The sequence below is a fragment of the Peromyscus californicus genome, unplaced genomic scaffold (assembly GCF_007827085.1).
Source record: "Peromyscus californicus insignis strain IS unplaced genomic scaffold, ASM782708v3 Scaffold_4__1_contigs__length_199733344, whole genome shotgun sequence".
Taxonomy (NCBI): Eukaryota; Metazoa; Chordata; class Mammalia; order Rodentia; family Cricetidae; genus Peromyscus; species Peromyscus californicus.
In genome coordinates this window covers 191136584-191159378 of record NW_026294562.1, presented here as the reverse complement: position 1 = coordinate 191159378, position 22795 = coordinate 191136584, and the positions used below count along the sequence as shown (strand labels likewise).

General features: G+C 38.7%; 1 protein-coding gene across 5 annotated transcripts in view; it reads right to left on the bottom strand.

The window, feature by feature from the left end:
- Window positions 1-1352: 1352 nt before the first annotated feature.
- Window positions 1353-22795, bottom strand: part of LOC128125486 (zinc finger protein 420-like) — a 34896-nt gene continuing 13453 nt past the window's right edge. For 2 of the 5 annotated variants that reach the window (XM_052762935.1, XM_052762936.1), the window contains 3 exons: window positions 13964-14080; window positions 5066-5855; window positions 1353-4193 (listed from right to left, as the gene is read on the bottom strand). In XM_052762935.1, coding sequence (XP_052618895.1) covers window positions 2035-4193; window positions 5066-5213 — 2307 coding nt within the window. In that variant the 5' untranslated portion in view covers window positions 5214-5855; window positions 13964-14080 and the 3' untranslated portion in view covers window positions 1353-2034. The remainder of the gene's footprint in view (window positions 4194-5065; window positions 5856-13963; window positions 14081-22795) is intronic. The other 3 variants (XM_052762937.1, XM_052762938.1, XM_052762939.1) reach the window with 2 other exon arrangements.

Genomic DNA, 22795 nt, shown 5'->3' with positions numbered 1-22795 from the left:
GCAAACAATATCATATAAGGGGTACAAGGTGAGATATCTTCATTGTACTCAAGTTTACAAATTTATCCCTAGAAATCTGTGATGAATTAAGTAGAATAGTCATCTAATGTCATCAAGAAGGGGCATTATGATCCATGGAACTCCCCAAATTGACATCCCATAAGTCTGTTCAGCTGGTTGCATTCTCCAGATTTCTAAGGGCCAGTCCAGAAGCCTGTTTCCATTGTATCCTCTCAGATTAATCAGCCCTGATACAGCAGCAATTGATACAAATTACCACATGGTGTTTTGCCAATAGGAGCTTGAGTTTACTCAAGATTGTAGTAACCTTTTAAGTTCATGTTTCAATAAACACCAAAATGTTCTCAAACAGTACTTCCTCATTAGTTGAATATGACTATTCTCTTGTACTAAAAATCCATGAAACACGCAATGGTATGGTTTGTCCATTGTAACACATTGCCTTGTCTAAGGTCTAAAATTTTTGAGCCTTGCTGTTTTTAGTATCAGTATTCTAATATAATACTTTGGAATTGGACTAAATACTTCATCTTTTTGCAGTACTTCAGAATGATTTTCCAGCATACCCTTGGGGATTTCTAAGCTGTATATGAGTATGTGCATCTTTTCTTGCTCATAGGTCATCTCTTTAAAGCTTTACAGTCTCGGTATTTGTATGGATGGATTCACATGAAATTAAGCTGACTATAAGTCTTTATTAAAGTATTTTCTTAAGTTTTATTTAATGTTAAATTTTCTGATATGTCTACATTATTAGTATTGTGTAAAGAATTTAACAAAAGGATTCAATTCATGTGTTGAGGCTTATAGAGCGGAATTTCTAAGGTACAACAGGACATGAGGATAGCAAAATGATGTTGAGTATTTACCTGCGAACAGCAGTCTTCTGAAGGTCATTGGAGTTTGAATGATAGAGACTAAACATGATTTCAGAGCAATGCATAGACACAGCCCATTTTGGATGATGTCTGTCAATAACACAGGTTTGTATTCTTATTTTCATTTGTCCCACTGCAGACCTCTCACTCTCCTCCTTGAAAGCAAGGAAGAGAGTGGCCTTCCCAAGCCTCTATATTTTGTCTGTGTTGAGCCCTTTCAATGAGACAATGTACTACTATAACAGTAAGCCTGGAGCAGTGAGCAAAACAATCTTCCCCACTTTAGTTGATTCAAATGCTTTCTAATATTGATTTTCTGGTGTACAAGTTTAGAGGAACAATTAATATGTTCAGTACATACTATATGAGACCTTTCCTAGGAAGATACAACATTCATATGCACCCACTCAGCCAAGATGGGAACTGACAACAGAACCAAGCTTGCCACTGAAATCCAACTTGTTGAACCAATGGGCTTTATTGGGGTTACTTATATAAATACGAGACTGGAGTTGCTTACAAGAGCAAAAGTTACATAAAGACAGTTGTCATCATGAAACTCCAAGTCAGCATGAAATACAGCTTTTGAATACTGGACACCCATAGCATACTACACACCTGCAGATATATCTACATGTTAAAGGACAATGTATTTTAATGGCTCAATTCATCAAAGCCTCTTCTAAGCAGCAAGACTGGTATAAGTTTCTTCAAGCATAGTGAATCTTGACAGTTTCAGTTCTGGAAGCTATTTTGAATGGTTTATTTCCTGTCTTATTTAGCTTCCCTACAGGATGGAATGCTTGTCTCCACAAAACTGTTACACAACAGCACATTCTTCAGGCTTCTCCATTTTGTATTCATTATGAAACATTTGAAGTTGAGAAGGTAAAACGTCTTAATGAAAATTTTCCTACAATGTCACATTTGCAGAATTTTTCCTTAGTATAAAGTCTGGACATTTTTCTTTTTTTCAGATTCAAAAATTACTCAAAGGTTTTCACACATTTCTCAAGTACATGATTCCCTAGTGTGGATCCTGTGGTGGTCCATAAGGACAGAGCTTTGATAAAGCATATGCCATATTACTTAGTATGTAAACTTTTGCCTTTAGTAGGTATTTTCTGATATTTTCTTAGACCTGAGGGACAGGTAAGGAGTTTGCCATATACATTGCATTTATAAGCGTTCTCTCCTGTATCAATTCTTTGATGAGTTCTAGGGTGGGCTTCCTGGATAAGGGATTAGTCAAATTCACTGCATTGGTAAGATTTCTTCCAGTATGAATTTTCTGATGTTTTCTAAGAACTGAGCCACCAGTAAAAGATTTCTCACATTCACTGCATTTGTAAGGTTTCTCACCTGTATGAAGTCTCTGATGTGTTCTAAGATGGTCTTTCTGGATAAAGCATTTATCACAGTAACTACATTTATATGGTTTCTCTCCTGTATGGATTTTCTGATGTGTTCTAAGATTGGCTTTCTGGATAAAGCATTTTTCACATTCACTGCATTTGTAAGGTTTCTCTCCTGTGTGAATTCTTTGATGTCTTCTAAGGTGGGCTTTCCGGATAAAACATTTGTCACATTCACTGCATTTGTAAGGTTTTTCTCCAGTATGACATTTCTGATGCTTCCTAAGATCTGAGCCAACGGTAAAGGATTTCCCACATTCGCTACATTTGTAAGGTTTTTCTCCTGTATGAATTCTCTGATGAGTTCTAAGATTGGCTTTCTGGATAAAGCATTTCTCACATTCATTACATTTGTAAGGTTTCTCTCCTGTATGAATTCTCTGGTGTCTTCTAAGGTTGGCTTTCCGGATAAAGCATTTGTCACATTCACTGCATTTGTAAGGTTTTTCTCCAGTATGAATTTTTTGATGTGTTCTAAGATCTGAGCCAACAGTAAAGGACTTGTCACATTCACTACATTTGTAAGGTTTCTCTCCTGTATGAATTCGCTGATGTTTTTTAAGTTTGGCTTTCTGAATAAAACATTTGTCACATTCACTACATTTGTAAGGTTTTTCTCCAGTATGAATTTTCTGATGCATTCTAAGATCTGAGCCAACAGTAAACGATTTCTCACATTCACTACATTTGTAAGGTTTCTCTCCTGTATGAGTTTTTTGATGTCTTCTAAGGTGGGCTTGCTGGATAAAGCATTTGTGACATTCACCGCATTTGTAAGGTTTCTCTCCTGTGTGAATTCTTTGATGTATTCTAAGAGATGAGCCCACAGTAAAGGATTTCTCACATTCACTACATTTGTAAGTTTTCTCTCCTGTGTGAATTCTTTGGTGTGTTTTAAGTTGAGATTTCTGGATAAAGCATTTGTCACATTCACCACATATGTAAGCTTTCTCTCCTGTATGAATTCGTTGATGTCTTTGAAGACCTGAGGAGGTGGAGAGGGATTTTCCACATTCATTACATCTGTAAAGTTTCTTTGCATTGTGGGTTCTATAATGGTACTCAAGGTGTGACAATGTATAGAAGGACTTACTACATTGTTTACATTCATAAGGCTTCTCTCCTCCATTAATATTCTGATGTTTTCTAAGACCTAAGCAGCAGGTAAAGGGTTTTCTACAATCACTACATTTGTAAGTCTCCTCTCCAGTGTGGATTCTGTAACGTCTTTTAAAACCCAATGAACGATAAAAGCACTTACCACATTCTGTACATTTGTAGGGTTTTTCTCCATAATGGATGCTGTAATGTACTTTGTGGTGTGACAAATACAGAAAAGATTTATTACATTCTGTAAATTTATAGTGTTTCTCTCCAGGATGAATTCTGTGATGTCTACTGAGGCTCAAATAGGTTCTGAAACATTTTCCACATTTCCTGCATTGGTATGGTTTCTCTCCACTGTGGATTTGTTTCATCTTTAGTTTATGTTTAGAGTCAAAAAATTCATCATACTCTCTATTTTTGTGTTCTTTCTTTCCAGTGTGGATTTGCTGATATTGGCTAATGATGGGGCACAAATTTAAACACTCCCCATAATCTTTATATTTATATTGTTCTTCTGCAGTGTTCCCACTTTCATGTCTCCTTGGGTCTGATGATTCAATAGAGGCATCACTGTGGTTACCATTTCTGTACTCCTTGAAGTTTTCTGTAGTATCACTTGTGTTATACGGTATACCCTGGGAGGATTCATGAATCGTTTTCCCAAGCTCACAACATTTGTAAGACTTTTCTTGGATATTTACATCCTCACGGACAATGTGCTTTGAGTCTTGATCCAAGACCTTCTCATATTTACCACATATGCAATGGTTCTCTGAAAAATTAGCACAATTAGGGATAATAAGGATTGATGCTTGATTAAACAGATTCAATAACTGATGTTTTCTTAGACATACAACTAGCAGTTCTCAGGGATAGAGCTTTCAACAGAGGACTTTTGTGTTTCACTGTCATTAAATAGATGCTCAGAAGAACCTCAAGGACCACAAAGACAAATAATAGCCTTCTCAGTATTACCTAATCTGCATACCTTGCAGAAGGTTAAACAAATAGGTGATAGAGCAATAATGTACTTTGAGAAAAGAGCTCTCTTAAAAATCTTATGGAGAATGCTTCTCTTTTTTCTTATTTGTATTTTTCAGAGAATCACACTATTTGGCCTTCATTGCCCAGGAACTCACTATGTAACACAGGCTGGCCTACAACTCACCGGATCCACTTGCTTCAGTCTTCCTAGTAATAGGATTAAAATCATGATTTTCCAGGACTAGAAACTATATCTCAGAGTATTGAACAAAATCACCCATATGCACACCACCAACAGCTCTTTCTCTATTTAAATAACTCTCTATTTTAAAAATTAGAAATAGGTGAATAGCTTAATTCAAGAGTAAAATCAAAATATTCCAACAACTAAGTGCACTATAATGCATTTCCTTGCTCTGAATATTCAATTTTCTTTGAACAGTGAAATTAAGATTAAAAACTGTATGAGAGGGTTAGAGAGACTGTACACTATATAGCATTACTTGTTTTTGCTGAGAAGACAGAAAAATATAAAGCTATGGTTATTATCAGAATTTTCCTACATTCTGGTAGTCTCTACACAGATTGGAGAGTTTACATACCACAAAGTAAGTAAATACAAAGGAAGAGTCAGGAATTCTACAAGAAAAGCATACTTACCTACAAAAACTAGATTGCTGTAATTCTCCCACATTACATCCATATACAGAGACCTTTGAGAGGAGTCCAGACATTCCCACTCCTCTGGGGAAAAGTCCACAGCCACATTCCTGAACGTCAACAGACCCTGTAATGGAAAATTACACATTTACCATGTGCTGTTGACAAAATGCTTTCCTAGGTAAAAGAGACGTAAGGAATTAGAGACACTTTCATGATATTGATGAGGCATGACACTCAAAGACAAAAGTTTTCTAACAGTGCTGCAGAGATGGTTCAGAAGTGAAGAGCATGGGTGGCTCTTCTGGAGGACCCAAGTTTTGTTCCCAGAACCCACACAGCACTACATAATAGATTATAACTCATGTTCCATTGGATCTAATGCTCTTTTATGAACTCTGCAGGAAGGATGCACATATAATACTCATGCATACATTCAGGCAAATAAAGTGAATGTGAAAGTTAATTTTAATAAAAGATACAGTCTAGAATACTCTGTTGTATTTTCTATCTCTGTGAAAACAGGATGACATAATAGGCTTACAATCAGCAAACTTTGAAGGCATATAAGATATACATTGGAGTTCTAGATGCAGGAGTATACCTTACTGAAGGCTTTGTTGATATCAAACAGGATCACAATGTTGCACCTCGGATGGAAAAGTCATCATGAGCAAAACTCTGTCGACCTTGCTCAAATAAGGACACTGGATCAATCTTGTCTGCAGCTGGGCTACAGCTGACTTTATTCTAAGATGCTCAGTTGAGATCCCATGGCACAGGTACAATTCTATACCATTTGTAGAACACAGATGTAGAATATGGAATGGAGAATTCATGGATGAATAAAAGCCAAGGAGTATATTTTTTTAACAGTAAGGAGAGTAACAGCGCATAATCCAACATTTCAAACAACACATAGGATCAAATATTTTGTGAAGTTACTGTATGGGAGTATTTTCACAACCATCAAGTAAATACATTCTTCTAAAAGTCGACAAAACCAATATAGATGAATAACAATTTCAGAAATTCCATATGAGGGTTCACTCCAGAATAGTTAGAAAAATATGTGTAAATAAATGTTCTATGTGACAGTGCATTCAAATGAAGTAGAGAGATTTCCTGTGATCCAAATGATTGTATTGTTGTGTGAGAATACTAAATCTTCATTAATTTTGAATATATTATTGCTCATGACATTGTCTCAATTGAAAATTTGAATCTTGTAGTTTCAATTCTATTCTTTTCTTCAGTATTTGAGCTCAATAGTCTGACATGATTTATGTTTCATACATAAGTATCATTTATAATTATTTATTTTGCAAAAAAAAAAATAGAAGACACAAGATTAAACACTGACTCCGCCATGAATGTGCCTCAGAAATGTAAACCTAAGGGATGGAAAGATGGCTCAGAGGTAAAGGGCACTTGTTGATCCTGCAGAGAAATACAGTTTAATTCTCTCTACGTTTATGGCAGCATACCACAGTGCTTTACTCTCTTACCAAGGGTTTAGGGTCAACCTTAGGGCTGCATGGGCATCAATGGAGGCATGCAATACACATAAAAACATGTAGATAAACACTCATATACTCAATACAGATTTTTTTATTGTAAGTCAGACATAGAAACCTGTCGATTACCAGCTCTCTGCAGAATTTCTACCCATGTATTACATAGCTCCAGGGGAAGGAAAAATATAGGGTCGGGGAGCATTTTCCCTCCAAAAGAAAAGAGCAAAGTCATTAAGAGGGACATTCATTTAGGCTTGAAAATTGACAGCTTATGCATAGAGGCAAGGTAATATCTCTAGAATATTCTTCCTAATATATTCCACATGATACAATATAGAGGAGTGGGGGCAGGACTATCTATACCTTGTCTGAAAACTAAGACAAAGAGAAAATACTGATCTATTGAGAACTTACCACTGAACATTGTTATCAAGAACAAGATAAGACCAAGACCTCTCCTGAGACAATTAGTTTTCAGATGTCAACACATCCATAGGTGTATTACCACCATGTGATATCAAATAGCAAAGAAAGAATCCACTAAACTACAACTTGCATCTCCTCTCAGAACATCAGTTTTATGGCAAAAGCAAGCCATGTATTCATTCCTTCATTTGTGCTCTCTAGGGTGCTTAAATATTTACTATTATGACATAATACTCGGAGTCTTTTCTACTTCTACTTTTCCTTAAATTGTTCAGTGATGTAGGCGAAAGGTCCATGTGATTCTAGGGTTACTTTCATAAGATGGTTTAGGTAACCCCTGAAATACAACCTATGTGGCACATGAGATCTTCCTTCCTCACTAATATATAAGGACACAAGTCCACACTCTGTAGGAATTGGGCATCAATATATTTCTTTGATCATCATTTACAATGGAATCTTTTTCAGAATTATAAGTCTTAAGTGCATGAAAATATATGTCCTTACAGTAATAATCGAGGGAGGATACAATGGAACAAGGCTGAGCTGTGTAAGTGTCAAAATTTAAAGACTTAATCTTAATTATCAAAGAAAAGGAAGCAAAAAAAAAAAAAAAAAAAAACCCAGAAAATAAACACTTTACCATCGGCAGGGAATTTAAGGCTTGCATGGTTCTGATGAAAAAAACAAATTTCGCTCTTGTCTCTTGTTTCTCTTGCCTCCTCTTTTCTCTCTGGCTCTTCTTGTCCCCACTGTGACATGACCTTTCACTCTTTTGCTCTCCCCTTCCCCAATAAACTTCTTGCACTATCTCAGTTTTGTGTGGCATGTTTGCTTACTGGCATACTTTGGCAGGGCCCACCAGAAGGTACCTACTTTACCTTTCTTTTTTATCCTTTCATTGGTGCCAAGATTCAATAGGCTTTCCTAGCATTTGTTCTGGCCACCTGCTCCACCTACAACAGATCTGCTTTCTTGTCACTGATGGCTTTGCCTTCCATTCAATACCAGCAACTGGGTCTCTGGCGGGGCTACCTGCCTCTGACTAATTCGCTGAATATGAGGCTTCATTTCTGGAGCACAGTTCTTGCCTTCTTGTTTTTCTCAAAGTCCAGGTGACTGTGTCTCTCTTGGGGTCGGAGCCCTTGGCCTCTGTTCTTGCCTGATGACACACGGAGGAGCCTGTGCCTGTTCGGTCCTCTTCTCAGTCTAGGGGATGCCTGAGACTCTCACATTATGGACTTCTCTCTGCTTCATCCTTGGGAACTGTGTCATAAACCTCACTTCCACTGGGATGACTTCTGGAGATCCTCTGACCACTTCTTTCAAATCAAATGTGGCCTCAGTATACCTTGGACCAGGTAGTCAAGAAACTGAGAAAGAATGCTCCACTTTCTTTCTCTTTGTTCCAAGACCTGCTTGTTTCTCTCTGCTCTCCCTCTCTAAACTGTAAATGTTCTCTTTGTATGTTTGTTGCAATGTGGGAGTTAGACAGGGAGGCCAGCTTCATCTTGCTCAGCATACACCAGCTCTCCTCTGCAGTATCTGCTGATCTAACCCTCAGGAAGGTATGTATGGATTATTTGTCTGATGAGTGAATCTAATTCCAGATTTTAGAGTCTGATTCTTCCTGTGTTACTTTCCACATGGACACATGTGTGCTTGGCTGGCTCCTGCAGCCTGCTACATCCACGTGGACCTCTCCTGCTTTTTCCCATCTCCCAGTGGCCTTCCACAGCTTAAGTTCTAGTCTACTGTATTCTCCATATGGCTCTGGCTCTTGTGGCCTGCAGATCCACACGCTCCCTTCCCCTCTGTGTCTTCCTGGCTTTCCCTTACTCTGCAGCCAGACCGTAAACCCGCTGTGCTATCTCTGCTTCTGCCTGCAATCCTGCAGCTCATTTACACTCTCAACTTCCTCTTAGGACTTACAGGAACACACTTGCACAGTGCTCCACTTTGCAACCCTATCTCTCTTCCTCTATGGACTCAGATTTTATTACATCTTGGTCTTAGTACAAATCAATGGCCAAAATTGGCAAATTTGATTTCTGAATTCTCACAAATTGTCAACAACTGCTACTGTCACAAAGGCTCCCCAAATATCTTAAACTTGCTCTACTACACTTAACATTTCCAAAGTCCCTTATCTCTAAGGCTCTACTTCCCCACTCCTAAAAATAATTTATCTCTATGATTTCTTTGCACTCTGCTCTCAGAAAAGTAATAATATCTTAAGATTATGCTGCTAACTCTTATCTCAAGATTTGTAAATTACTCATTGTGTATGGTTTAAAATTTATATAATTTGTAACAAAATTTGGCTTTAAACTTAAAACATAAACCTTATAATTAAAATTCTATACATGTATTGCGTGTGTGTGTGTGTGTGTGTGTGTGTGTGTGTGTGTGATTCAACTCCTCTTTAAGATACGTATGTGTATGTGTACACATGTGACTTGGATTTAACACTATGTAGGAATGTAAGCTGGATTTAACTCTGTGTGTATATATTTGTAACATAGATTCAACTCTGTGCATATATGTCCATGTAACTTAGATTCAACTATTGTTTAGGAAAACGTTTTAAATAGCAACTGCATGGCTCTCCTTCATCTTGGCTGGTGACCTCATCATGATGGAGGCAACCACATGGCCGGCAAACATGTTTTACTAAGGTTAAAGAGTACATATCATGTGACACTTCTTAGTCCTAATGAGCTCTCTGTTCATTGTATCTCCTTTTACAATAAGGAAGCAACAAGTGTCAAATATTTTGGATTGGCATGGACTTTTGTATGATAGAAATATAAGGTTGTATTTAGTACAACATACTGTATATGTAATTCAACTCCGGTTTAGAATATACTGTATAAGGTGATAAAAATTTAAGGTTATAAAGGTCTATTCAGATTAACAAAAACTGACTTAGAGATTTACACCTAAGTACTTAGGTCTTTGATGTTCACCATCAAGGTTCTGGAGAATTTAGATAAATGGTAAGTTGTGTTTGATAAATAAGTTATTTGACAAATAAGATATATTCTATAATGGAGTTTCTGGTTCCATGAGAGGGTCTTTTTCTCAGGGTTGGGCATTTGGGCAGGGGCACCCAATGGCTTTTCAAGGGTAGTGCTGGCCTCACGGCTCCCTCAGTCCCTGTTCACAGAACCCACCCAGGCTCACAGGCCCCCTTTTCTCCTGTTCCCATTTGGCCCTGGGGATCTTTCCCCTGTCACATTTCCTTGCCTTCTCAGGAAACGGCCTTAGCAGTTTGGAATAAACTTGTTCCATTTTCACCCACAGAACAGCTATTTTGGTTTCTTTACTGAATGCATTATGCACAATTAAAAACTTTTATTTTGATACTAGAACATCAATTTAAAATCATTTTTAAAGCTAAACCTGACAGGAATGGAACATAAAGTACCAGTCTTATAAAAGCTACAAACTTATTGGAAACTGCAAAGAATAATTAAGAAATGCAAACTAATGATGAGTCAACTTAAACAGAAATGGAATGTAAAATACTAGTTTTATGAAAGTTGCTAACTTATTGTAGACTGTTAAGGAACATGTTAATAGCCATCTTATGACTGATCAAATTCTTTAATTGTAGTCATGCTAAGTACTAATATAATTAATTACAGGGATAAGCCTTTCTTAGTCCCCTGTATATATTTTCAAAGTTAAGCTTAAAGTAACTAGAAACAAGCAAAGTTTGTCTATTCAGATATACCTAATAGGCAGATGGTCTTCAAATGGTTCAGAGATATGCAGAATATGGCATTTAAAATGTTTAATAAAAAAGCTTTTCAAGATAGAGGGACATGCCAGCTCCTGGTAGCACCCCATCTCCTCCAAAGAAGATGGATGGGCATAGAAGAACCTCCACCTAGAGCTTGCTTTAAATGTGGCTACTGGGCAAATTTAAAATGTTGGTCACTGGGCAAAAAAACTGCCTTTCACCTCAACTGCTGCCAAGACAATCAGGACACTGAGGAATTAATTGCCCTGTTTTGCCTAGACAAGGTAGGCTGGTTCCCCTCCCCCTCACCTCCCACCCCCACACACCCCCAAGTTCCTACTCCATAGGAAAAGCTGTCAGATCTTCTGGACCTGATAGCTGAAGACTGATGCTGCCCTGAGACCTCTGCTCCCAACCACCACAGAGGACCCTGGGGTAGCTGTCTAGGTAGCCAGTAAGCCTGTCATTTAATAGATTTGGAAGCTGCCTGGTCTGCATTTCTGCTTGCTCAGGTGAAATTTATCCTTCTCAGAACTCTGATGTTCAATAACTATGCTGGTAATAACTTTATGAGTTTAACAGCAACAACCAAGACTGCAGCTGCCTTCTCAGTTCTCTTTATGTGTAAAAAGTCAGGCCACAGGTCTCTCTCTGCTACAGCTACTACTAGATTGTGACACAGTTTAACTTGTTATCAGACTCAGAAGAGATAAACTCACAAACAGATTTCAATGTAACTTTTTACTATTCCTTTATTGAAAAGAACTCTATTTACAAAGACTGTCCTCAGTAATCAACTACCTGTATCTCCTGGTCAATTAGATAGAAAGAGGGTGTTTTAAGGTATATAAATGTAAGTTATAAAAGTCTGAGGATGAAAAAGCGTATTTAGTGATAAAAAGAAATTGATTTAAGGTGTATAAAAGAATGAACAATGTTTCATATTTCTTTCTCTCCCTAATATACTGTTATTAAGACTCCAAAAGTTCAGTCTTAACATTAACCAATGGAGTTCTGATAAGCTATTAATCTATCTCTGCTACAGTATCACTACTATTATCATAGTCACAAGCTCAAGATTTTAAATTCCCTTTGGTTGCTTTCTAAGTATAGATTTAAAAGTGTTTCTCATTGTGCTAAAAACGTATGTCTAATCTATATACATCTTCTGGATAAAGGAAAGAGTGTTAAAGCTTTTAACCAGAATCATTTTTGGGTTCCTTATGATGTGACTCTACTGCCTTTTCTACAATGTTGATTTCAGTACAGATTATAAACAGTGGGAATGCTACTGTGTCTAAAACCTCTTTTGGTAAACTAAAAAAAAATTTTGAAAATTCTTGTGAGCTCCAGGGAGTTGACTTAAATCCACTTCAAACAGGTCATCAAATAAACTCCAGATAAGTACTATCAATCACAGTCCAAGTTTCCCACCTACTGTCTGTTCCTGAGGGTGGGATCTCCCCCACCTTTCCCTGGTCTTGGTCCTCCCCTCCCTTAATTACCAAAAGCTAAGAAAAGGTTTCCTCCATAAACTTCTTAACTTTATCTTCTGCTCTACTAGCATACTAACAGGTGCCCTCTCAAAGTCTGCGACCTGAACAGCTTGAAAATGGCTAGCCCCAAATGGTCCAACCTCACAGACTGTTTCAACCAGGTCAGCACTTTCCTAGTCCCTAGCACCAGAGAAGTTCCCACAGAACCTGGACGAGTGAATCAGCCAGCTATCCCAGGACTTGGCAAGCACTCCAGCTTTCTCAGGTCCCCCAAGGATGCTGACACCTCAGACAACAGGAAGCAGTTGAGAAAACACGACATCACCATTCCTGTCTCACCTGCTACCCCTTCCTATTTCCTCACCTTTTTATAATAACTAAAAGGAAGGAATGTTAGTTTCTGCTGCAGCAGCAGCCTGTCTCTGTCGCCAAAGCAGTTACATCATCACCTGTTGCCAGGTGCCTTTCCACAGTTAGCTTTGCAACATGTGCTCCCTTTAAGTGCCCGCCAGAGCACAGCTCACTCTATGGTCTCTTCGTTTCTCTTGCCTCCTCTTTTCTCTCTGGCCTCTTCTTTTCCCCACTCCGACAAAGCCTTTCACTCTTTTGCTCTCCCCCTCCCCCAGTAAACCTCTTGCACTGACTCTGTTGTGCATGGTGTGTTTGCTCACTGGCACACCGTGGCCGGTCCCCTGAAAGGTCCCCACTTGGCTTTCTGTTTTATTTATCCTTTCATCTATATCTATATATCTTTAAAAATAAAATTTTGTTTTGGGTTGCCTGTAGTTTTAAATATATATATGTATAAAATGTTTTTTTTGCAATAATAGATTTTTTTAAGCTTTAAAGAAATAGTCAAGTCTGTTACTATGTGTGGTGCTCATAGGTTTTCTTAATGTCATTTTTCTACCTTCTAATGCTCCATATTCCCGACCTCCCTAAAGGCATGGCTTGTGTCATCCCAGACTGCCCCACTGTTGCTGGCTCTCTCTACAGTTTACTGGCTTGGCTCAGGGAATCTCTCTGACACAGGAATCTCTCTCCCTCATTCCCAGGCTTGCTTCAGATCCTGTCTTTAGGGCACAGGCTCTGTCTTCCTGAAGTGTTGAATGTGGCAGCCTGGAGATAAGAGCTCTCATGGGGTGAAGGCTGCCTTTGGAGAAACAGTTGCAGGGAGGAAGAAGTCAGACACATTCTCCATTTCTGCTTAATTTCAGTCATTTCCCTGAGGGTGATTTTTCTATCATTCCAGTGTGCCCAATGTGGAGTGTGGAGGAAACCCTGAGTGTGTTAAGTCCTGAGTGGTGTGTGTTATTGACATGTGAGTTGGTCATGTCAAGAACCAATGTTTCAGTCCCAGGGGAGTGTTAAGGAGCAATGTCTCAGCTCTATGGGAGCGTCAAAGCTCATAGGAATGGCAAAGCCTTCCTTAGATCTGAGTGTGAATGTTGACAGTGTGTGCAGAAAATGCCTACCATAGCATTCTCCCCAGGATGCACAGCTTTCTCCGTGATATTTACTACTTGAAGACTGTTCCCCTACAGAGACGGCTCCTCCTGAGATTAGGTAAACCTGCCTCCTTATTCAGCTATGTATAATAAACATATTGAGCTTCCAGGGCTGCTGTGGCTTCTCCATCAGAGGGCCCAGATCACCAAAGGGGGGAAAAAAAAACAAACAATTTTCAAAGAAATGTGGACATGAGACTTACCTGGGGTGCATCTACAGGAGAATCATCCATTCTTCCTCTTGCTCTTCTCTGAGGTTCTTAGGAACAAAGACTGGAACTCTTTTTGACATTTCACATCAAGGTGTCAAAAGTAAAAAGCTAAAATTAAAACAACCCTGTTACAGACAGTGCTAAATAACATAAGAAAACCTAAAAATGACAAAGATACCAGAGGTATTGTGAACATTCCTACAGACAGGAAAGCAGGGAAGGATATACTTAGAATAATGAACGAAAGTAACTGGATCTTATCATTGCACCCAGAAATGTTGGCTCTTAAAATTCACAGAGAAGGAAGTTCACTTGAAGAAAGTTACAACCTACCACAGGTCATGAACTCAAGCAGCACTAAAGATCATAATTGGAAGTAAACTATACATATAAAAATCAGAGAAATTACCCATGATAACAGAGGGAATAAAGACATTTTACATAAAGAGTAGAAGAATAGAGGAGGGCTGGGGGTAACATACCATATCCAAACCCCATAACAATAAGCCATTATTTCTAACTGGAGGGAAGAAAAATACTATCAGTAATTTTACCAATCAGAGTATTTTTTTTAAAATGTCATTATTAGAAATAAAAGCCCTGTGATATGAAAATTTCAAAAGAAATGGAAATGTCTAAGACAAAGTTCAACAAGATTCTGTGATGAACTCCTAAAGGAACTAGGAAGAACGAAAACACAGCTGAACACAGTAAAGGGCACATGTGCCACACAGAGGCGAACCATACAGTGCCGAGATATAATGAACAGCATTTGCAGGAAAACTAGAAGGAGAGGAAGATGCATGTGTTCTCCAGTCCAATTTAATCCAGAGGCATAAGAGTGAGCTAGAGAAATCTGAATAAAACAAAGGATAAAAAGGAGATACAGGTAGGAAAGAAAGGCACCAAACTCCTCTATAATGATGATAAAGTTACATATAAAATTCTCCACAGACGCCATGGACAACTCTTAGACTTGACAAGTGTTTTAGTTATTATTGAAAAAATAGAAAACACACATGTGCTGTGGGATGGTCTGTATGTCAAATGTGTTGCTAATTGGTCAATGAATAAATCACTGATTGGTCAGTGGCCAGGCAGGAAGTATAGGTGGGACAAGGAGGAGAATAGGGCTGGAAAGTGGAAGGCTGAGGCGGGGAGACACTGCCAGTCGCCATCAGGACAAGGAAGATGTAAAGTACCGGTAAGCCACAAGCCACATGGCAAGGTATAGATTAATAGAAATGGATTAATTTAAGCTGTAAGAACAGTTAGCAAGAAGTCTGCCACAGCCATACAGTCTGTAACCAATATAAGTCTCTGTGTTTACTTGGTCGGGTCTGAGTTACTGTGGGACTGGCGGGTGTCAGAGATTTGTCCTGACTGTGGGCCAGGCAGGAAAACTCAAGCTACAAATGGCGCCCAACGTGGGGCAAGAGTTTCCACCTAAAACCCGAGAAAAAAGATTCTAAAATGGAGCTAAAAACAGTTCCTAGTTGTCTCTTTCAAGTTAGCGGCAGCCTGCCGGTTTGAGCTACTGGCAGGTTCCTAGCGTGTGTGCATGCTCAACCTGCAGTATGGTGGGAATGAGGTCTCTGCAAGTGGCACATTAAGCTGCATGGTGGATTTAGACTTTGCTAGTACAAAAAAAAAAAGAGGTTTCTGGGCTACATGCTGCTTTGATAAAAGCATAGACCCACTATTTCTGAGAATTGATGGCTCCCAGAGCTGGTGGAAAACGTATCACCGCCATGTTGGGAAGCTGAAGTGGGCAGAGCCAGCAGCGCCAGCGGCTTAGAAGACTGCAGTTCAAAGCAATAGGCTCAAGCTAATATAAAAAAAAATAAGCCACGTAAAGATGGCTACCACACAAAGAATCTGGATTATGTTCTCTTTGATATTCGTAACTAAAGAAAAACATTTAATTACAAAAGCTGTTGAGTTATGCCAAAATGTATATTTTAAAGGTACCTTGACTTCAAAATTTGGATGTAAGGATATGTTGCTTTGGAAAGGAGATTCTGCTTTTGTTTCCACAGAAAGCCAGAGGCTATGGATTTGTTCCAGATTAAGATACATCAGGTTTGACCAGCCAAGACCCCCTGAAAGGTGACAGCAAGGCCCAGATGATCCAACATCCAGAATGGTTTCAAGGCAACTGGCTCAGACAATACAGCCTCACGGACTACTCAATGATCCTAAAATTTTCTTTGTTTCCCCATAAGATACAGCGCCCCCCTCCAGCAGGAAGTAGTAAGAGAAGCTACGCCCAAATTCCCAAATATACCAAGCTGACTTTGGAGATGTGTAAAGGTTAAAACCTTCCTTTTTAAGAAAAGAAAAGGGGAAGTGCTGTGGGATGGTCTGTATGTCAAATGTGTTGCTGATTGGTCAATGAATAAATCACTGATTGGTCAGTGGCCAGGCAGGAAGTATAGGCGGGACTAAGAGAGAGGAGAATTGAGAGAACAGGAAGCTGGGTGGGAGAGACACTGTCAGCCGCCATCAGGACAAGGAAGATGTAAAGTACCGGTAAGCCACAAGCCACGTGGCAAGGTATAGATTAATAGAAATGGATTAATTTAAGCTGTAAGAACAGTTAGCAAGAAGCCTGCCACGGTCATACAGTTTGTAACCAATATAAGTCTCTGTGTTTACTTGATTGGGTTTGAGCGGCTTGGGACTGGCGGGTGAGAGAGATTTGTCCTGACTGTGGGCCAGGCAGGAAAACTCTAGCAACACACATGATGACTATTTTTCTACAAATCTATGACAATTTGAGAATTAAATTAGAAATTTAACCCACTTAGGTTGATTCATAAAGATCTAGGAATAAGTTGAAATAATAAAGACTTCACCTTTATGAGGAAAATTTTAAGGCACTCAGAAAAAAAAATGAAAAGTACACAAGGAAATGGATGGACAGACACTCTGACTGACAAAGGACTGGTATAAATGATTATATAACTAACAACCATCAGCAGAATTGATGCAATTCTCAGCAGCAAAATACTGACATTTTCCCCAAAAGTACATATGGAAACAGTCATGTGATCACAGGAAGAATCATAAATATCAATGTGAGGAGCTCAATCCTTAGAGAAGGTAAGAAAAGTTTTCTTCAAATAGAAATTAGGTGTTTGGGAAATTCAGCCTCTTGCCCAAGGTTTCACAATCATAAGTGACAGAATGGGATTAACATGGGTTCTTCTCACTCCTTTGCAACGAGGCATTCTGTACAATTATTGAAATGTTTTTTAAGGTCCAAAAAACCAAATTTTCAGAGTTATAGCTCTGTAATGTCATATGCACAGGAATTAAAGAGAGCCCATGAAAGGGGAAATAAAATCCCTGCCAATTATTAAAAACAAACAAACAAACAAATAAGAGAGAGAAAACATTTTCTGTAGGATATATCTTGCCAGGCCTGTCCAAATGGATTCCACGGCCACTCAGCCTCCAGGCCAGCCATGTGTGTTTGGGGCTTGCCCTCCCAAGAAAGCTGACTGGAACCCAAAGCCCTCCAGCCCCACTGTCTTTTCCAGGGCTGGGGTCTGGCCTAGCTTGGAGCACAGAAAGGCATCTGAGGCAATACATCAATTCCAAGGAACGGTGAGTGGGGCTCTGCTGCTGCAGTATAAGCTAGCTTGGATGCTCCAGAACTTAGTTTTTTGTTTGATTTTTGTTTGTTTTCTCTCACATTGAGAATAATTCAATATAGCTTGATCAATGATGGAATGATGAAACGGGGAAAGATGAAAACAGGCCCAGCTTCTAGCACAGGAACAATTACAAGTAGGACATTTAAGCCAATGCTGATTAAATTTCCTGAGGTCATTCATTATATGGATGACATTCTCTTCTCTTGCTCATCCAATCAATATTTAAATGAGTGTTTAACTTTCATGGTAAATAAACTAAAAGCAAAATTTAAAATTTTGGGTTATGTCATATCTGCCTGTAACTACTACAGATTTAACTCTGCTCTTTCAAGTTGCTTCTGGAGACGCTTGGTTAAATTCTGTAAGAAATGTAACACGTGAAGCTGAGAGTGTTTTTAGGTGATTAAATAATGCTGCTGCTGAAGCAGTACCTCATAGAATCAATCCCTTACTTTCTAATCAATTACTTATCCTACTTTCTTTCCTCTTCATTTCTGGTTGGAAATATAAGTCAAAAAGGTAATGGTACTATAGAAATTCATTCATGTCATAATTCTATGCAACAATCTGTAACTCCTTATTTACAAGAAATTACAGACTTAATGATGGAAAGGACCCATCTTAGAGAATTTGCTAATAAAGAGCCTACAGAAACCATCATGCCATTAAATAAAATGCAGGTTGATTATTATTTTCATAAAAAATTGGCAGGTTGCAACAGCATGTTATTTGGGATCAATAGACAAATCCCTCTTAATATTGTTTGAAAATACCCCATGGGTATTGTATAAAATTACATAAAACAAATCCTATAGAGATTACATTTAAAGTTTTAACAGATGGCACTTCAAAAGGACAAGGAACTTATGTTTTATATACAAATTCAAATCAGCTTTTATTAGATGTTTCCCAACCACTGAACATTTTAACTGACTCTGTTGTTTATTTAAATTTGGATGATAGTGTATTGGGTGAACTAAGGAAGAATCAGAGTCATCCAGTCATGTTGGGTAGCTATAAAACCCACTTTGCACATCCCCACCCAAAATGGCTATCCTGAACGAAGACTGAGGCTAACATTAACTGACCTTATATATAAATTACAACATGAAGGATAGAGAAGCACCTAGAATGGAAACCAACCTAACTGAAGAGAAAATGAATGCTGTAGAAGGATTGTGACTGTAGAAAGGGTATAATGGAAGGAAACATTTGGAGCGAGGTCTTCAAGGATGGAGTAGTCAACAGAAAGTTTGAACAGATGGGACATAAATAGCTAGGAGACAGAAACTGAAGAATGGGACAAAAATGGAAAATGGTTTAGTGTACTACTTCAGCTGAGTTTCTTTGCCTTAAAAATAGCAGATAAAGAACATCCATGGCAGCCTTCCCTACCCCCTACCTCCCATCTCCTGTAGATCTCATGGATCTTTCTCTTCTTTTTTTTTTTCCCCTGGAGCTGAGAACTGAACCCAGGGCTTTGTGCTTGCTAGGCAAGCGCTCTACCACTGAGATAAATCCCCAACCCCGGATCTTTCCCTTCTTACCACTCCTCTTCTTTGCTTTATCCTAGCCCCTAGAACCAGTAGGCACCGCTGCTAACCCACAGGCCACACCTGCCAGAAATCCAGGTAGACTGCTTGTATATCCTCTCTTCTCCCTCTATTCTTCCAGATCCAATACCTAGTCTCATTGAAGCTCTGCAGCAGAACACCTGTAGCAATCTCCATCTCTCCTAGATCCCACAGATCTTTACCTTCTACCCTCTCTCCCCCTACTCCTGGCTCCCAGCACCAGCAGGTACCCTCTGCAAACCCACAGGCCAGGCATGCCAGAAATTCAGGTAGACTGCCTACTGATCCTCTCTTAACCCTCTTTTCCCAAGATCCAATTCCCCAACTCATCCCCAGCTCCACAACAGAACACTTGCTGTAGCCTTTCCCCCTCTGACCACATCTCCTATGGACCTCACAGACCTTCCTACCCTAACCTCTCTTCCACACTTGCTGCTTTATCCTGGCCCCCAACTCCAGCAGGTACTTCTCACTAACCCACTAATCATTCCTGCCAAGAAAGCAGGTGAGCTATCTATAGCTCTTTTCTTCTGTTCTTCTAGCTCAGTGGGTCTCGATCTTAACGCTGTGAGTCTTTAATACAGCTCCTCATATTGTGGTGGCCCCCAAATATAAAATTATTTTGTTACTATTTCATACCCGTAATTTTGCTATTATGAATCATAATGTAAATATCTGATATACAGGATTTCTCATATGTAATCCCTAAGAAAGAGTCATTCAATCCCATAAGGGGTCAAGACCTACATGCTGAGAACCAGTGGTCCAGATTCAACCCAAGTTTCATGCCCAGTGCTATAGCAGACCCTCTGTGGTGAAGACCCTCTGTGGTGACATCTCTTCATTGTAACCCCCAATCCAAGGAGACAGGTAAGTAAATCCTTGTTGAACACTCTGATCTACTCCTTCCGGCAGATACTCTCAGAATCCTGGCCTATCCGAATTCCACATTCTTAAGTGTCAGCTGCCATTACCCAGAAACACATTTTACTTGGAACCCCCACTGGCCACACCTATCAGGTCAAAAGAAAATCTACTACTAGGCAACACACAGACATCATACTCTTCAAAAATCCAAAGAGAAAACAGAAATCAAGGGGTAAAAACACACACCACAGTGAAGAGAAATTCAGAAACCAGTACCTAGGCCTATAATCAACCCAATCCCACATGTCTAGATGGTAGCATAAAAACACAGTCAATACAGCCAGGGCAATGTCTTTACTAGAACCCAGCTACCCTACCTCCATAGGTCCTGAATATTCCAACATAGCAGAAGCATAAGGAAAAGACCTTAAAACTGCCTGTATGAAGACAATAAAGGCCCTTAAAGAAGAAATGATAAAAATCCCTTAAAGAAATCCAGGAAAACACAAACAGTGTAAGGAAATGAATAAAACTATTCAAGACCTGAAAATGGAAATAGAATCAATAAACAAAACAAAAACTAAGGGAATTCTGAAGATGAAAAAAACATTAGGAATTCAAAAAAGATCTGCAGAGGAAAGCTTCATGTACAGAATACAAGGGATGGAAGAGAAGCTTAGGCACTGAAGATATGATAGAAGAAATGGATAGATACATCAGTCAAAGAAAATGTTAACTATAAAAAACACTCTACATAAAATATCCAGGAAATCTGTGACAGTATGAAAAGATGAAACCTATGAAAAATAGGAATAGAGGAAGGAGAAGAAATACAGCTCAAAGCCCCCCCCCAAATGTTTTCAATATAATCATAGAACAAAAGTTCATATCACTAAGTGCCTAAAACAAACAAACAAAAAGCAAACCCTGGAGAGATCTCATACTAGCAATTTAACAGAACACCTGAAATCTCTAGAACAAAAAGAAGTAAGCACACCCAAGAAGAGTAGACAACAAGAAAGAATCAAACTCAGGGCTTGAACCAATAAAATAGAAACAAAGAGAACAGTACAAAGAAAGAGTGGGTTCTTGGAGAAAATCAATAATATAGACAAACTCTTATCCAAACTTATGAAAAGGCAAAGAGAATATCTAAATTATGAAAATCAGAAATGAAAAGGGAACATAATAACAGGCATTCAGGGAATACAGTGAATCATAAGGACATACTTTAAAAACCTGAACTCCACCAAATTAGAAAACCTAAAAGAAGTGGATAATTTCTTGACTATACTAAGATCAGATTGTTGTTAGAGTTTTCCTGCCTGGCCCACAGTCAGGACAAATCTTTCTCACCTGCCAGTCCCACAGCCACTCAAACCCGACCAAGTAAACACAGAGACTTATATTGGTTACAAACTGTATGGCCGTGGCAGGCTTCTTGTTAGCTGTTCTTACAGCTTAAATTAATCCATTTTTATTAATCTATACCTTGCCACGTGGCTTGTGGCTTACCGGTACTTTACATCTTCCTTGTCCTGATGGCGGCTGGCAGTGTCTCTCTGACTCAGCCATCCTTCCCAGAATTCTTCTCCTTCTCCCGCCTATACTTCCTGCCTGGCCACTGACCAATCAGTGATTTATTTATTGACCAATCAGCAACACATTTGACATACAGACCATCCCACAGCATCAGATAAGCAATTTAAATAGACCTATACCCCCTAGTGAAATAGAAGTAATCATTAAAAGTCTCACAATCAAAAAAAAAAAGCCCAGAGCCAGATGGTTATAGAGTGTAATTCTACCAAAAGTTCAACAAGAGTTAATGCTAATACTTCATAAATTATTCCACAAAAATGAAACAAAAGGAACAACATTTCCCAATTCATTTTATGAGGCCACAGTTACTCTGATACTGAAACCACACAAAGGTGCAGCAAGCAAAAAGAATAACAGACCAAGTTCCCTTATGAACATAGATGCAAAAATGCTCAATAAAATACTTGCAAACTAAATCCATGAACACATTAAAAAGATTATCTACATGATCAAGTCAGCTTCATCCCACTGAACTTTGCAAAGCAAGATGGTCCTTCAGGTTCCTGCTTCACAGAATAAACTGTCAGACATTCTACAGGACATAGGAGAAAAAAAAAAGACTGAGGGACTAGGCCTGAGGGCTGAAGATGGATGCCCCAACATTGCAGAGGAACTTAGGATGACTGTCCAGGCAAGAAGCTGTCTTTGTTATTCTAGATTTTTTGGAAGTTGCTTACAATGCTCTTCCTGTTTACTTAGGTAATATTGTATCCTTCTGAGGTCTTTGATGTAGTTGAAGACTAGATTGTTATAGTTATAATTTTCCTTGGTTATGATAAAAGATAAATTAGATATAAAACTTTAGACTCACAAATATAGGATAGATAGAATGTCTCCTTTAATTTTGCCAAATACAAATAGACTAGATATTATATCTACAATTCTTGCTTGATAACTGTTTTGTTATGTGTAATTTTACTATGTTGAAGGGATGGTTCAATATATGAAAAAAGTCAATAAATGTAATCCACCATATAAACAAACTGAAAGTAAAAAGTACATGACCATTTCATTAGATGCAGAAAATGCCTGATACAACATCCAACAACCCTTCATGATAAAAGTCCTCTAGAGATTAAAAATATAAGCGACACATCTGAACATAACAAAGGTAGACT